Source organism: Ceratosolen solmsi, unplaced genomic scaffold (genome assembly GCF_000503995.2).
Source record: "Ceratosolen solmsi marchali unplaced genomic scaffold, CerSol_1.0 scaffold10, whole genome shotgun sequence".
NCBI classification, from domain to species: Eukaryota; Metazoa; Arthropoda; class Insecta; order Hymenoptera; family Agaonidae; genus Ceratosolen; species Ceratosolen solmsi.
The window spans coordinates 15,167,630-15,184,411 of record NW_011948412.1 but is presented as its reverse complement, the minus strand read 5'-3'; the positions used below and the strand labels follow the sequence as shown (position 1 = coordinate 15,184,411).

Sequence of the window (16,782 nt, the reverse complement as noted above, 5' to 3'; positions counted from 1 at the left end):
ATAATTTATATAATTACTAACTGACTACAAAAATAATAAAAAATAATAATTCAAAACAATTATTAGTATAACAAATATTAGTTCATTTAATAATGATAAAAAGTAACAAAGATTAAAAAATTAAATTTGATAAATAGTTGTGAATATTTTCAGTTCAAAGTTAATTATATTCTAAAGAAAATAATAATAAATAAATAAAATAAAAATTTTGTTTTTATTAGATATTAACTTGATTTTATACACAACTGTAGTGAATGTCAAATAAAATTATAAACATTTTTATAACTAGAATATTAAAATAATAAATACAATAAATATTTTCAGCTCAAGCCATGATAATTGGTGGCCAACATTTTCGAACATTTGACGGACGATATTTTGAGTTCGCTGGTTCCTGTACATATCTTGCTGCACATGATTTCGTTCGAAATCACTTTGCCATTTTGATTAAATATGAGCGTAATGCCAGTAATGCATCTCCAACTTATAAAATCATCGTTTTGGTAGGAAAAAATGGTATCCAAATAGATGTATTCAATGATGTAAGTAATTTATGATAAATGGCAACTCAAAAATATACAATAAAAACAATAAAATCTATTGACCATATTTGTATTAATAATTGATATAATATATTCTTCAAGCCAGTATCAGTAAATATTTTTATTTAGTTAAAAAAGTTAATTATGAGAATAAATAGAATTAAATACGTCTTATATTTTGATATCAAATTTAAAATCTTACAATATTATACAAAAAGAACTTTTAATATTATTTATTAAATATAAAATGCTATTGATAAAATATTTTATTGTTAAAAATCAAAACAAATTAATAATACTACAATGATATTAAATTTGTAATATTTATTTTTCCTTTCTAATGGACAAAACATTAGAAGAATATAATATACTAACAAGTATATATATATATATATATATATAATAATTAACATTACTATAATACTTTAACAAACCAATAAATAAAATCAAAGTATGAACGAAATTTCAGAACGTTAAGCTCTTAGGACAGAATGCGAGTCTCCAATTGCCAACTGAACTTGAAAACGGTACGGTTTTCGTTTATCAGGATGACAGCATTGTTAGCGTCGAACGTAAAAATAATCAGCTGAAGCTTGAGTGCAACCTGAAGTATGATCTTTGTACTCTAGAGCTTGCAGGTTGGTACTACGGGAAAACGGCCGGTCTCCTTGGGACAATGAATAACGAGCAAATCGATGATTTTCTCACATCAAATGGTCGTGTAGAGCAGAATATTGGTCGATTCGCGCAAAGCTGGTCACTCGAACTTGATGAATGCACGAATAGTGAGAATCTGGCCGTGACGCGATCGAGTGATATCGAATCAGACTTTTGCCGTGAGCTCTTCACTAATAAGAGCTCCGAATTCAGTGCATGTTTCGGTATAGTTGACTCTGCAGCTTATCGCTCGATGTGTGCGAACAGTGTAAACGAACGCGAAGCTTGCGGAGTGGCTATGTCATATCTGCAAACATGCATGTTTCACGATACATATTTAAGGATACCCAACGAATGTACAGCTTGCGGTATGAATGGAACCGGTATATCCCAAATCCCGGAAGGAGACTTTCTTAAGTTGGAAGGTAAAATTAAAAAGCTTTTTTTGTTCTCTAATTTTGTAACTGTTCATAAGCTATAGAAATTATATTTTTAAGTTATTGATGTATACTCTATTTAATGTCTTCTTGAACTGTAATAAATTAACGATTTTAATGACGAGTCTAAGGATTTTAATTTATAAACGTGAAAAATATAATAAATGCTGGCAAAAAGATAAAAAATTCATAATTTACGAATATTTTTAAATAATTAAAATTTATCGCCATAAAGGTAGCGTTTAAAATCATTATTTAGAATCATTATTGGATAATGAATAGCGTTAAACTAATGAAAAATGTACTAACAATTTCTGAATATTCTGGAAAAATATTAATATTTCTCAAAATTATTATTTTTTTATGCTTTTTCTATATAATTTTATGCATTATGGAATTATAGAATATACGGGAAATAAAAATATATTATTTCTTAAATCGTAATCCATATTCTTCATCTATTTCATTATTATAACATCTATCTACTATATCAATCATTAATTTTTTCACTTAACATTATATCATTTCTAACCAATTGGTAACTATTAATTCAATCGATCTTCAAATCAATATTTTACAAATAAAATATAAAAATAATGTTTACCTGCAAATACTCCTGTCATAAATATATCACTACCAGGAGAGACAGTACCACAATCAGCGGACATAATCTTCATTGTCGAAGCAAAAGAGTGTAATCGCGGAATCAGACAGAATCGCAGCATCGATCAACTTATCATGCACATCGACAAGGAATTGAATGATAATAACCTCATAGATAATCGTTGGTCACTCGTAATTTTTGGAGGCAACGGAGTCTACGATAAGCCCAGAAGCTTGATCCTTGATAATAAGATTTTTACGAAAAACGCCATTCATTTCGCTGACTATTTTGATCACATAATTGTTGGTGACGGAAGTCAAGATATATTCGAAGCAATTAGATTTGCTGCTCAGCTCGTTTTTCGAGCTGGTGTTTCAAAAACTTTCATACTCATGCCCTGTTCCCACTGTGAAACCGATAAACAAACGGTGAGATATTTTATTAATTAATCCATCCTTTCTTTTCAAATTAATTTAAAATTATCTTTAAAATTCAAATTTTAAATCTTTCTACGATATTCTATTTTTTTTATTTAGCAATTTGAAAAATAGTATATTTCAATTCTTACTTTACCGCCTTGTCGATCTTTTTAATAATCGATACAAAATGCAATTCTTAATTTAACTTTACAAATAAAAATTGAGCCTATCTTTGCTAACGTAGTTGTATTTAAAAAAAATTTTAATTTATACTACCATAATCGGCAAATGGTACGGTTCTGTTGTTACATGAAGATTTATCGATATAGTTTAGCTTTAAATAATAAATATTCAATTATACACTTCATTTAAAACGAAACGTTTTATTTACTCACAGTTAGACTACTCAGTACTATACCATGCACTTCAAGAGCGAGGTATCACTTTGCATATCCTTATGGACGGAGAGTACAAATTTGAAAAAGGTAGACTAAATAAGATATTCTACGGCCTTGATGCTACGCGATCCTATACAAAGAAGGACTCGCGTGTGCTCTTGGGTGACGTGGAACTTCGTCGACAGGTAAAACTGTCAAAGAACGCCTTAGGTTATTGTACACCATTGTCGCTCGAGACGAATGGTGCGATATTCAGCGGAAGTAAGTTGCGCACTCTCGAGAAACTCGGCTCTATCAAGAAGTTTGCTAGCGTCTTCGCCAAGAGATTGGCTTTAACTGCCCAGCCGAGCTCTTGCCAGCTCTGCGAGTGCATTGCTGACAATGACGGCATCACCAAAATGGAATGCGCACCTTGCGACTACCCAACGCCTATAACTGTAGATTTTGTAAGCGTAAGTCTCTTCATATAATTTTTAAATCAACTTGGTAAAAGTAGTAACTTCATACCACATAAGTTCTGCAAAAAAGTACTGAATATCAAGGATGTTGAAAAGGTAATGAACTACACCAAATTGGTTCCACAGATAACTGTATACACAAATACTTTTTAAAATAAAGCAATAACTTGTATAATCAATAATACATTTTAATGTATTATTTATAAAAAATATAGTATAGCTGCTGTTTTTTTTTAATATAAATATTTTAAATACAACAGAACATTTATGTACCATAATTTCATTCGCGAATTTTGTATCTTCAAACATTCGTGTTCACTTGTAATTTATTTGATCTTTTAGAAGTGTATAAGAATTTAATAAAATTTTCTTTTTATAATAATTTATATTTTGGACGATTTAATTCAATATAAAATAATTTGAAACAATTTTTGAAGAGTTTCTTACTCATCGGAACTTTTTATTCTTCTAATAAAATCATAATTTAAAATTATCTATATTTCAATACAAATTTCTATTGATAAAATTAATTGATATATATATATATATATATATATAATCATATATATATAATCATATATATATATATATATATATGATTATTAATTTAATAACCTAATCTTTTATTAAATACTTGAAATCACTCGAGTACATAATATAGTATAAAATATATTTGACTATTATCTTATGTTTATCGTTCAGATAAAATTTAATCTTGAATTGATTTGGAACGAAAATAAAAGAAATATGAGTTGTAATCAAATATAGTGATTGGTATATTAGAGAAAATTGATGATTATAACATTTAAAATTAAAAGATTTATATAGTCAAATATTCGATTTATAGGGATATTATCTCTCGTAAATCTCATAATTAGTATCAAACTTTTATTTCTCCCATAGCCATATTTAAGATATGCTCGATTATACAAAATATTGTCGTAAGAATTTATTTATGAATTATTTTCTTCAAAAGACCCTTCTCTATAAACTAAAAATTTTAAAAACTTATTACCCATCCTTCATTGACAATATCATGTTTGCTTATAATAAATATATTAAATATTTTTTTATCAATATTTAAATATATTAAATATTTATTAATAAAAATATTAAATATTTTTATTAATATTTGTTGATAAATATCTTTTTTAAAAACTATTTTTTTAGAATATAATTATTTATTGTAAGCATAAAATAAAAATTTTTAGAGAAATTTATAATACTTCTATTTATATAAATCATCGAAAAAATTTTGTATAGTTCATGATGATACGACTTCAATACATTACAAATTAAATATCTGTAAAAAAATATAAACTATTTGTTTTACATAAATGTATCAATTATATTTTATTTGCAGTTTAATAAATAATATATTATGATATATTATTATACATATTAATATTAAAGCATAATATATTTGAAGATTTTAACAAACTTATAATAAAATATATTATTGAAATTGAAAAAATTAAATACATTTGAATTAGTACATAATTTTTTATTAAAATATATAAGAATGTAATAAAAAGTAGCTTTAAATAATTTGAAACGTAATTTATCATAATATTTTTATTAAATATTTTTATTTATATAATAAACATTCTATAATTATAAATACAAGTCTTTATTGTGTAATTCGTTGTAAATTTGAAAAACACATCACCTTATGAAGTAAAGTACAAGACTAATATATTTTCAAATTTATCAATATATTTTTTATTAGTTTTATAAACTGTATATATTATCCATAAAAATTGTCTATTATAATTCATTGTATTTGAATAAGAATGCAAAATATAATAATTCATAACAACGAGAATAAACTACTAAATACGTCAATTATTTTTTAATAATACAAAATTTTAACATAAATCTTCTAAATCAAAAATAATTCTTCTTATCCATTTATCTGTTAATATTTATTTTTAAATATTCTTTATTTTAAGAAAAATGAAATTTTGTATGATGTTAGATAAGAGAATTCACCATAAATCACTCTATTGTTTAAAAAATGCTTCAATATTTATAAAGTATTAATTTTGCGTAGACTATCAGAATGATCAAAATGATAAAGATATTGATATTGTAAATGTTGTAATTATAAAATTGCTAATTTTTAATATTTTTATTTCATTATGCATATTTAGTATAAAAGGTTAATATTTAAAATAAATGAAAAATCGTAAGAAAATATAGTTTAGAATTTTAATTGTTATAAATGATATCAATTTTACCTTCAATACTCAGTAACTTATTTATGAACAAAACGAATATCAAAACCATAAAAACACTTTATTTAAATTAAAAATGAACTAATACTTCATAATAGTATAAACTGCATAAAAATATTATCCAATTATTCGTCGTAAGCAATTAAAACATAATAAAAAACGTTTTTAATATATTTATACAGGAAACTTTCAACGAAGATGATTTAACGGGACTACAATCCATCGATGTAGATTATGGCCAAATAGATGCAGATGAAGATTAATCAAATTTCACTGTATTACTTCAATATATATAAAATATATGCTATTTTAAATTATTAAACACAAAGTTTTATTGTAAAAATCTATTACATAATAAATTTGTATTTGTATTAAATATTAATATAAAAGAAATATTACATATAAATATTTCATAAATTATATAATAATTGGCTTAGTAATCATAACCAATAATTTTTTATATATAAAAGTTATGTAAACATTAATAATATATGAAATATGTTTTACTGTATTATTGTTATAAATGGAACTTTAAAAAATAAAACATTATATATAAAAGGACGATTTTTATAAGTGGTATTTTCATTAAATACATGTATATAAAAATGGAAATCAATATTGTATAAAATCTGAATTTAATATTTTTTTATTTAAATCACAAGAGGTTATATTATTATTCTTTAATATATTGATAAACAATTTTATAAACTTAATTTTAAAAATTTCGTTATAAAATACTTTAATTTATGCAAAATAATTTTATAGCAAACCTACTATATAACAATGTCAAAATTAATTTTAATTTCATACAAATTATATTTAACAAAATAATTTTTATAAGCATAAACTAAAACGTTTTCATTCATAAGCAATAATTTACAAATTTTTTTAAACTATCGATTACACCTTTATTAAAAAACAATAAACTTTTTATAATCGTTAACAAATTGTTAATTAATCTCTTATTTATTTGGACAACTGAATATAACATTTATATAACTATTATAGCCTTAAGTTTATATAAATTTTTAAATATTTATTCAAATGAAATACTTTTATTATAAAGTTACTTGTCAAGATTCTCATATTAAATAAAAATAACAAAATTCAAAATAAAATTTTTTAAGAAGATATTACTTATCAGTCTACTATCCATGTAAACTTTACAGAATTAAATTATTGTTGGCAATTATAAAAATTTTGAAAAAAAATTTTATCACAGTATATAAAAGAAATTGTACAAGTTTGTCTGTTATATTATACATATTAAAAGATTAACATTACTTTTAATTAACGTATCAGTAAAGATTTTTAAATTGAATGAAAATTGTGTAAATAATATCGAATATATTATAACAAAACATATATTTTTTTAAACTTTCACTATTCCTATAACTATTTTAAAAAATCAATTTAATTTTTCATTATTTTTACAAATTTTTTAATTAAAGTAATTGTCTAAAAAATATTTAATGTTTAATTTAAATAAAAATATCATCTCGGTTTATATTCTAGATTCAAGATTTACAATGGTATATATTGAACAAAACAAAATTAATGATAAATTAGCTTCTTCATAAAAAGGATATATATATAGTTCATAAATTATTTAATAAAATTAAGAATTATAAGAAATTAAGAATTATAATTAATAAATCATAGTTTTTTTTTGTACCAATGTGATTTTTAAAACATAGCTTTTTCAGAATTATAAATTTTGATCTATGAATTGTATTAAACTTTACCAATATAACACTCAAGTAAACTAAATTCAATAATATTTACAAATTATCAATAAACAATTCGAAATTGATTTAATAATAAGATTATTAAAAATTAGGGATAATTAAAGAATTAAATAAGTATCAACTTATAAATCATGAAATAATAATTCTAGTTTATAAATATTATAATGTTAATTAATGACAAATTATAAAAATTTAAGTCACTTAAAAATTTTAAAAAATACTTTTGATTTACTTAAAATACACTTCACCAAATGGTCCCGATATAAATCCAAATTAATTTAATGTTAAGTACGAAATTGAATTTCCAAGTATGCTTTAATTAAAAAGTATGAATATAAAATACTTAAAATGTTTTTCTAAAATATTTAAATATGAATATATGAATATTCTTCAAATACAGATAGAAATTTGTTATGATTTAAACATTGACTTGAAAGTTAGTATTTTTTAACAAGGAGTAATTATATACTTTTCACTTTTTAAGTGACTTTTTTAATTTATTTATTAGAATTATGTATTTGTTTTGAACACTTTTGGATAAGACCTTTGTATTATGCTTATAAATATTATTATATTTAACAATGCCACTTCATAATTTATAAAATGAATATATATTAAATTTATGTAGAAATTTCTCATTAAAACAAATTTGTTTGATAAATATACTAATTCAAAATAAAATTAACTTAAAAACCTGTGTATACGTAAGAATATACAGATATATATTTTTAAAATAGAACAAATTCACCTAGTGAATATAATAAATTTTTAAGAAAATTTTATTTTTTTAGGAATATACTTTTATAAAAATTTTAGAATTTGAATTATTAAATGGATTTAGAACTTATAATTAAAATCCTGCAATAATATAATTATAAAATTCTATATTGTAATAAATTACATAAATTTTAAATTATTATTCTTGGAGGACAATGATTATAATCGAAATAATTTATATATAATACATATTTTTCAATATCCATTTTTTACAGTACATTGTTATGTAATAAGACAAAATTCTAAAGTATTTTAAATTTTTTATTCTTCTAATATCAAAATATAGCTAAATTCATTGGTAAAAAGTTCACTTTAAATTACATTTTAAATAGATAAATTAAAATAATAAAGTATTTTTAATTAATATATACACACCATACATTTATTTAACAGATTCTATGAATATATTGTAATAAAATTTATATTGAATTCATATTTTTTAAAGAAACTTAAATACTTTAAACAGAAAACCTATATTTATACAAATTTATTAATAATATTAGTGATATTTTAATGAAATACTCAACACATATCATTATATAATTGCATAATGTTGTTAAAGAGATTCGTAATATAATACTAAAAGCAAGTTTATTATTTTTTAATTTATAATTAAAAATCTAATTATTTTGAAATTCATAAGTTTAAAAAAAAACTATTTGGAGCAATGGATTTAAATTATTTGTTACATCTGAAATAAAATTTATTAACACCCCAAAACATAATTACTAGAATTTTTAATAAGACAGTTTAAATATTAAAATTGTTAATTTATTTGTTGATGTGTTAAATGATAATTACTTATTAATAATATTATATAATAAACAAAGAAATTTTGTAAAGTCGTTAATGAATAAATTTTATAGTTTAAATACCTAAATAATATAAATCAAAAGGAAATTTATGAAGATTAAATAACAATACATACTCCATACTAAAGTGAACTAATTACAGTTGAATTATCTATTTTGGATATTAATAAAAATCGCATTTTTTAAGTAAAGGAAACACTGATACTGATCATGCTGACGAAAATTATGATTATAATAAAGTACTGAATTTAAAAACAATTAATTAATTGATAGTAAATGAAATTTAAAAAATTCAATAGAAACAAGATAAAAATACAAATATAATATTCGTAAAGTTTATACATTAACTCGATGAAATATTGAACAATTAGGTAGAATATCGTTCATTTGGCAACTATTATAACAATGATTAACGAAAAAAATGGCTAACGAATTAATAAATATGGTCACCTAGAGTCGTGGGCTTGAAAATGATTAGGTGCATCAGCAAATGTAAATTGCAGTTTGTAAGCTTCAGCTACCAAAACATTGATTTCAGAATCAGACCAATTTTGTGTAGGTAGGTTTTGTAGCATTAGCATCAATCCCTTTAATAACATACAATTTTATTAGAGTTTTATTATTAGTAATATATTACATATATATACAATTATACTTTATTTTATTTTGTGAGTTTCACAAAACCTCACTCTTACTTGAAAGTCTGGTTGAAGGAGTAAATGTCTTCTCCAACGTAGAAGAAAAGCTGTACAGACATATAATTGAAAAGATGCAAAATAATCAGATTCTGCCAAATATGTATCCCAAAGACGAATAGTACAATGTAATGGTAATTCTCTTGTAAGTAAATTATTGATCCATCGAAAAGAAAATTGAAGATAATCTACACCATGTTGATGTAAGTGTTGATGCAATGGTGCTAAAATATGATTAAACATTTAACTGTACAAATTAATACAGTAGTTTTTTTTACATATGTAATGTTATGGTGCCACTTTTTAAAACAAAAGTGTAATCAGTGAGGTATATTATACAATAAGATTAAAAATAATTATATATATTATTATATATTTATTTTGTTGCTACCTATGATAACTAATTTAATCACAATAAAATATTTTTAGATATTAAAAAGTATTCACCAACATTATATTAATTATATTTAATATATATAAATTAAAATTTATTTTAATTAAATTATATTTAAAAATTTATATCAAACAATATTAACATACCATCAATTCTCTGTATTAATTCCTTCAATTGATTAACTTTATGTTGAATTCCTAATTGAGCGAAAATATAATTATCCTGAAAACCATGGAGAAATTTTGATAAGCACCAGAAGCTGTCGGCTTCAATAATATCGCGTTGTTCCTTTGGCAATGATGCTACATCATAATTTTCAATTTCCTGCCATGCTGAAACTGGAACTGCTTCTTGAAGAAACACCAAGAAAAATGGTGTCACCAAATCATTCATGCCCTTCAATTATTTAAATTTCGATTAGTAAATATCATTTCGTCGCATTATATTATTTTGCTACCCAATTTACAAACTTTAATTAATACTAAAATATGTGTATATACATGTTTATTAAAAAGAAAATAAATAAATCTATATCTTCATTCATAATTTTTATTAATTCATTTTATTTAATAATATAAAATGAAGAAATATTATAATTATGTTATTATTAATATAATTTTTTTTTAAATATAACCTAGACATTAAAAGTTTATTCATAACTAGCAAATTAACTTAAAAAATGTATTACTTAATTGAAACATATTCTTATTTTACCTGCACATATCCAGAAGCTGGATGTCGAATAGCCCAAATATATAATATTCTTTCAAAAATTATCTGAACAGTAGATTGTTGAAATAGCGATATAAGGGATGACATTCTTGGAATATCAATGTGTATTTGTCGATATGTATCCTGAAATTCTTCATCTCTTTCTGTATCATAGTATTGTTTAACTAAATTCCAATAATCCAAGCGTTTTCGTTTCAATACATCTGATCTTCGTTCTAAATTAGCTGGAAGATATTCCTATAAAATTTAAAATGAACTGAATATATGAAGATATATTACATATATTACTCTATATTTTGGTAACTTACAGATAATAACCTCCATGTTACTGAACGTAGCTTTGCAGGAACACCAGACCATGATAGCTGTCTCAATTCATCTAAATTAAGCAAAGATGTTGCTAAAAGTACTTGGAATTTATCAATTTTACTTTCTCCATCTGAAAAGTGAATTAGTACTAATTATTCAATAAAAAGATAATTAATAATTACAAATTACTAATCAAAAAAATATTTATATGACTAATTATAATATATTAATATTATATCTAATGATATATTTATTAAAATATATGAAAAGGAAATATTCAAACTATAATTTTTAAAAGTGTAATTTTAAAATTAAAAAATTTTAATTTTCATAAATATTAACCTATTAAGAATATATGAGATACTGTATAAGAAAAATTTTAATTTAAATTTATTTAAATTTACACCTTATTGATGAATATTATCATTACTATTATTATTAATAGTAATAAAGAAAATAACCTTTTTCTTTAGAAGGTACAAAAAATTTTACACTTGAATTAGGCTGCCTCAAAGGTTGAGGCCTTCCTGGAAACTGTGTATGTCGTTGATGATAAACTCCAGTCTTAGTTTCAATATCATTCACTGTCGGTAAATATGAATAATTTTTTGAGGCACTAGCGTTTAAATTAGCATTTCGTAAATGAAGAGGCTGAACAGCTAGTCTCTGTAAAGCCTCTGTTTTCTTCTCTTCAGAAATAATTTCTTGATGACTACTTTCTTTACTGTTGGTCTGTGGTAAAATACCAGTTGTACTTGATCGGTGATGATTAATAACACTTAAAGCTGCTGAGTGACTAACTTTTTTAGAAATCTTTACATCTGAAACTAAACAAAACTCATCATCTCCTGAATCCCAAGCATCATCTACACTTTCTTGAAAGTCTTTAAAAGACGTTTGTCCTCCACTTCCTGTCCAAGTTCCTCCTGATCCTCCAACAGAATTGGTAACAAAATTACTTTTTTCTTGTTTAGAATCTTGCTTTAAACTAGGCCTATAAATATTATATATTATTTCATAAAAGTTTATAGAATTCAATTTATTAAGTATATTTAGTAAATTAAATACTTAATCATAATACATTTATTTAATAAAAATCAAAAGTAAAGTAATTAATCATTTAAAGACTTTAAAACTAAAATCTAATTTAATTAATTAATTTAATTAATTTAATTAATGTACAATAAAATAAAATAAAATTTTAAATTAAGTAAAATAAGTATATTTATAATATTTGAAATTATATTTATATAAATACCTGCCAGGAACAGCTCTAGAATTTTTTTTCCAAAATGATTGATAACTTTGGTGTACTTGATGATGACGACTTTGGTTTTCCATATTCTTAAAATAACCACATTTCACAACGGTTATTAGTTTTATAGAATAATTTAAATAAGAGATAACATGTTGATGGTTGGTTCTGTTAAAGTTGAATTAAACATACCTATTTATACATATAAAAACTGAATGTTAATACAAGTAGTTAGTTTAGTTTGAACATAATACTATATTAATTATATTATTATTAGTTTAAATTAAATATATATAATATATTACAATTATATATATATATATATATCGAATACTAAAAATTATTATAAAAAGTATCTTACAATAAGTTTAATTTACAGAATCTACATGAATTTTATTTGATGAAATGAAACATACTTAGATTAACATAAATATAAATTAAATTCTTAATATGTTTTTATCATTTTAGATTTTTATCATAATAATTATAAAAAAATTATACACAGTAGTAATATCACATACTGTTATTCTTAACCAATTGTAGTGTTTTAAAAGGCTAAATTATCTTATAATTCTATGACATATACAACATCATTAAATTATAAAGAAAAATATTAAACAATTAAAAACTTAACATCGTTAAAGTTAAATTTAGATTCTTGAGTAGTAAACTGAATAATATATTAGCCATGTCATGATTTCTTGTTAATAACAGACCTAACAGCACACATATCTACATAATCTAAATGCACATATGCAAGTAACTATTGCATAAAATAAGCACAGTTTGCTCTGTGTTATAAAACTGAAGGACTTAAAATTAATTTTTTACTATTGTTATAATTAAGCATTTGTGTCTGAATTAGAGGTTAGATGAACGAGCAAACACTGCAACGTATATTCCAGGACGACTTTTCGAATGTCAAGCCGTTGATGATCGGCCCGCGTTTTTGCCACGTTAAAAACGTCATCAGGAATGATTTTCTGTTTGTTTACGCAAAACACGTAGTCCGGTACTACAGTACTATGCACATAAAACACATTCCGTGCAACAAGATTGCAATGGACATTGAATAAAAGGGCGTACTTTCGGTAAAGTATTTACTAAAAAAAAAAAAATATAGGCAAATAATAAAACAAATTAACTTTGATTCTTTATCTTATTGTTGAAATGAATGTGAAAAAGATACATATACACTTTTAAAATATCATAAATCAAGTTTTCACTTCCTCAAACATTGCAACTTTAATATAGCTATGTAATACTATGATTGCACGTAAGCATATCAGAGAATTTATAATTGTGTATGCTGTATGTGCTGTATGCACTTACAAATCATGTAAGACCATGTATAATAAGTTCTCAGTGAGTATTTTACTTGAAGTAAGAAAATAGTTGTGCGTTTGAAAAATATCATCACCTGTGCATTAAATTTGAATTATTATTCTTTGAATGGTTTTATCAATAACAAAGAAGAAAAAATTATAAAAGTAATATTTATATACCGATGATCTGATAATAATAAGAAAATATAAAATGTAACACTAGATAATTTACTAATTTTATTATTAAAAGATTTAAAAACATAATTGATATGAAAAATTCTATACATATATGTAGTAATAATAAATAAATTTTATAGAAAGGATAGCAGGCATTTTCAATAATTACTATAAACAAAAATAGTATTCTAAAATTCAATGAATAATTTAAAATCTTCGTTATATAAGTTATTAAAGCTGATTACAATTCTATCATTAAAACTATCTATTTTTATAATACTATTCCAATAAAATATAAATTAACTTAAATTATAATAAACACACAATTTTATTTACTAATCAGCGTTTAAAATTTATAATATAATCTATTGGATATATTTATCAAGACTAATTGTTATAAATAATGACAATTCACTACAAGAAATAGTATATAAATAAGTTATTATTTAATAAACTTTCCAATTATTGTATTGGAAAATTTCTTTATATAATCATTAAATGTAATATGTCGAAGAATGAACAAACCATGATTTGTAATTAATTACATAAAGAATAATTTGAATAATATATAAGTTTACAGCAATCATAATATATATAAATGTACAGAAAAAATATTTTAAAAATAAATTAATTTTTTATTATTTTAGATCTTACAAAATTTTTAATCAATTTTATTTTTAATATATTTAAAATAGTTTAATAGTCAACTAGATTTTTTTTTAAAAAAAAAGTTGAAATCATAACATCAAATAAACATAAATTTTTATTCTTAGTAAACATAAATTAGTTTTTGTTAAATTACTGATGTATACTTATAAAAATTACTGTCGCAATATTTAAACATGTAATTATTCTTTTATTTGGAAATAAATAGAATCTGTCACTTATCAATAACTGATATCCCTTTAACACCCATGAGATGCATTGTTATTTCTCTTTCAAGTATTTATTTAAAAGAATAGAATTTTGTCTGACAAAAAAAACAACTTTTATTTCATTTCTTAAAAGTCGATTTTACTTTCGATTAATGTATACCAATGATATTTTTCTTTTTCTCTTTCTGAATAAAATTAAATATAAGTACTCAATTAAAAATGATTAGATACTTGTATCTTATTATATTTGACACTGGCTTGTATTACAACGGACGCTCCTTTAATTGTTTAATGAATATTCATTAGTTTAATCAAGAGATTCGATTTTCATTGTACATTATATTAACAGAAATATATTTTTGATAATTGTATAATAGTTTCTGGTTTTCTAAATCCCTCTTTACTCCAAAGAAACTATAATATCCTTAACATTAATAGTCTTAATCTAAGCCTTAAATGCTTTTTTTCATTTTATGTCGTTTATTTAAACCTCCTTACACTTTAGTTCTTATAAATTAGATTTTAAGAATTTATATGAAAAATATGTAATATAAAAAATTCAAATATAAGGTTTTAAGTGAAAGCATGAATTTTACAATATTGTTAACATTTTACGTATTAAAAAAAAATTCCAAACGTTTTCTAAATTGAATTAAAGTTTTTTAATATGTTTAAGAAATTTTCTAACAAAAAACATTTCTCAAAAACATGCATTAACACTTTTCTTATTCGTTTATTAAAATAAAAGTGAGTTTTTTTAAGAACATAAAAATATTAAAAATAAACAAAAATGTTATAGCAAACTTTTTTTCATGTGCATTTAGAAAAAATCATTTCCAAAACCTTTTTCAGGTAATACCAATTCATAAATAATAATATTAATTTTCAATTTTAAAACAGGCATTTGTTTCAACATTAAATGAATTATTTATCGTAAATAATATATAAAAAATAAAAGAGATATTATTTACTATCCATTTTTATGATAATTATAGAAAAAGAAAAACATAAAATAAAGATAATGTAAAAATTAATAAGAAAAATTCAAAAATTCGATGATATTTTATTTACGATTTACTTGCGAATTTTTTATTTTATTTAAATTATAATATGCATTTTATTTTATATTTTATTTAGAAATATCGATTATTTCTTTATATTATTATTAATAAACATTCACAATTTGAAATACATAATAATTATATCTATATATATATATTATAAGTTATTGTAAAAAAAAAAAATTCATGAAATTAGTGATTTTTTATTAAAATTTTTTATGTCAATAAAACATTTCTATTGCCTTATTAATTTCTTTAACTATAAAATAATTTATTATTTATAAAAGCGTAAATAAAACTCCTTAAAAATGTTCTAAATAAATGAATTTCATTACAGAGATAAGAATTTAATTAATATAAATTATTCCAGTTATCTTATTCAAATCAATAATAAATTTCAGATAAGCTATAATGATAATCATTAAATCAATTTATAGAACGTCATGAAAATCACTACCTTTTAGTGACGATTCGATTCAAATTTAATTATAAATTTTATGCAATATTATATTCTTTCTATTCATAGAATTAAAAATAGCTGCCAAGTAAAAAAGTAACAATTTTAAAATATAATATTATCATGTAAAATTACTCGAGATAATAGTTATAATCTTAAGTAAATTTAAAATAATTAATTAATACTAACGTAAGAGTTTTAGAACATTATTTAATTAAAAGTTCTTTGTTGTTTAATATACTAGCATGCATGGGGGTATGGACTTTTGAATACGTACGAATGAGGGAAAGACAGAGAGCGAATGAGTTCATGCGTGGACGGGTTTTGCGGGGGACATGAATCCCGTTATATATACGCTAAACGGATCGGGCGTGACTTTCGACGTGGTGTAAATGACAGTTTACAGGATTATT

General features: G+C 22.3%; 2 protein-coding genes across 2 annotated transcripts in view; one reads left to right on the top strand and one right to left on the bottom strand.

Moving 5' to 3' along the window:
- Window positions 1–6,074, top strand: part of Apoltp (Apolipoprotein lipid transfer particle) — a 35,767-nt gene extending 29,693 nt beyond the window's left edge. Inside the window, exons 30-34 of the mRNA XM_011503293.1 lie at window positions 325–542; window positions 1,012–1,624; window positions 2,277–2,668; window positions 3,057–3,509; window positions 5,935–6,074. Coding sequence (XP_011501595.1) covers window positions 325–542; window positions 1,012–1,624; window positions 2,277–2,668; window positions 3,057–3,509; window positions 5,935–6,015 — 1,757 coding nt within the window. The 3' untranslated portion in view covers window positions 6,016–6,074. The remainder of the gene's footprint in view (window positions 1–324; window positions 543–1,011; window positions 1,625–2,276; window positions 2,669–3,056; window positions 3,510–5,934) is intronic.
- A 3,402-nt stretch (window positions 6,075–9,476) lies between these two features.
- On the bottom strand, window positions 9,477–13,735 carry Tbc1d22 (TBC1 domain family member 22). The gene is made up of 8 exons (XM_011497560.1): window positions 13,306–13,735; window positions 12,478–12,666; window positions 11,681–12,213; window positions 11,219–11,349; window positions 10,893–11,147; window positions 10,325–10,574; window positions 9,785–10,008; window positions 9,477–9,676 (listed from the first exon to the last, which is right to left on the bottom strand). Exons 2-8 carry the CDS (start codon window positions 12,558–12,560, stop codon window positions 9,536–9,538), a joined length of 1,617 nt encoding a protein of 538 aa, XP_011495862.1. The 5' UTR covers window positions 12,561–12,666; window positions 13,306–13,735; the 3' UTR covers window positions 9,477–9,535.
- Between the last annotated feature and the right edge of the window lie 3,047 nt (window positions 13,736–16,782).

Excerpts from the sequence above, each read along its gene's own strand:
- Tbc1d22 (XM_011497560.1), bottom strand. The coding sequence starts at position 12,560 with ATGGAAAACCAAAGTCGTCATCATCAAGTACACCAAAGTTATCAATCA. Across the intron at positions 11,350-11,680 it reads TGTACCTTCTAAAGAAAAAG|ATGGAGAAAGTAAAATTGAT; the intron begins GTTATTTTCTTT and ends TTCACTTTTCAG. Across the intron at positions 10,009-10,324 it reads ATTAATACAGAGAATTGATG|CACCATTGCATCAACACTTA; the intron begins GTATGTTAATAT and ends ATCATATTTTAG.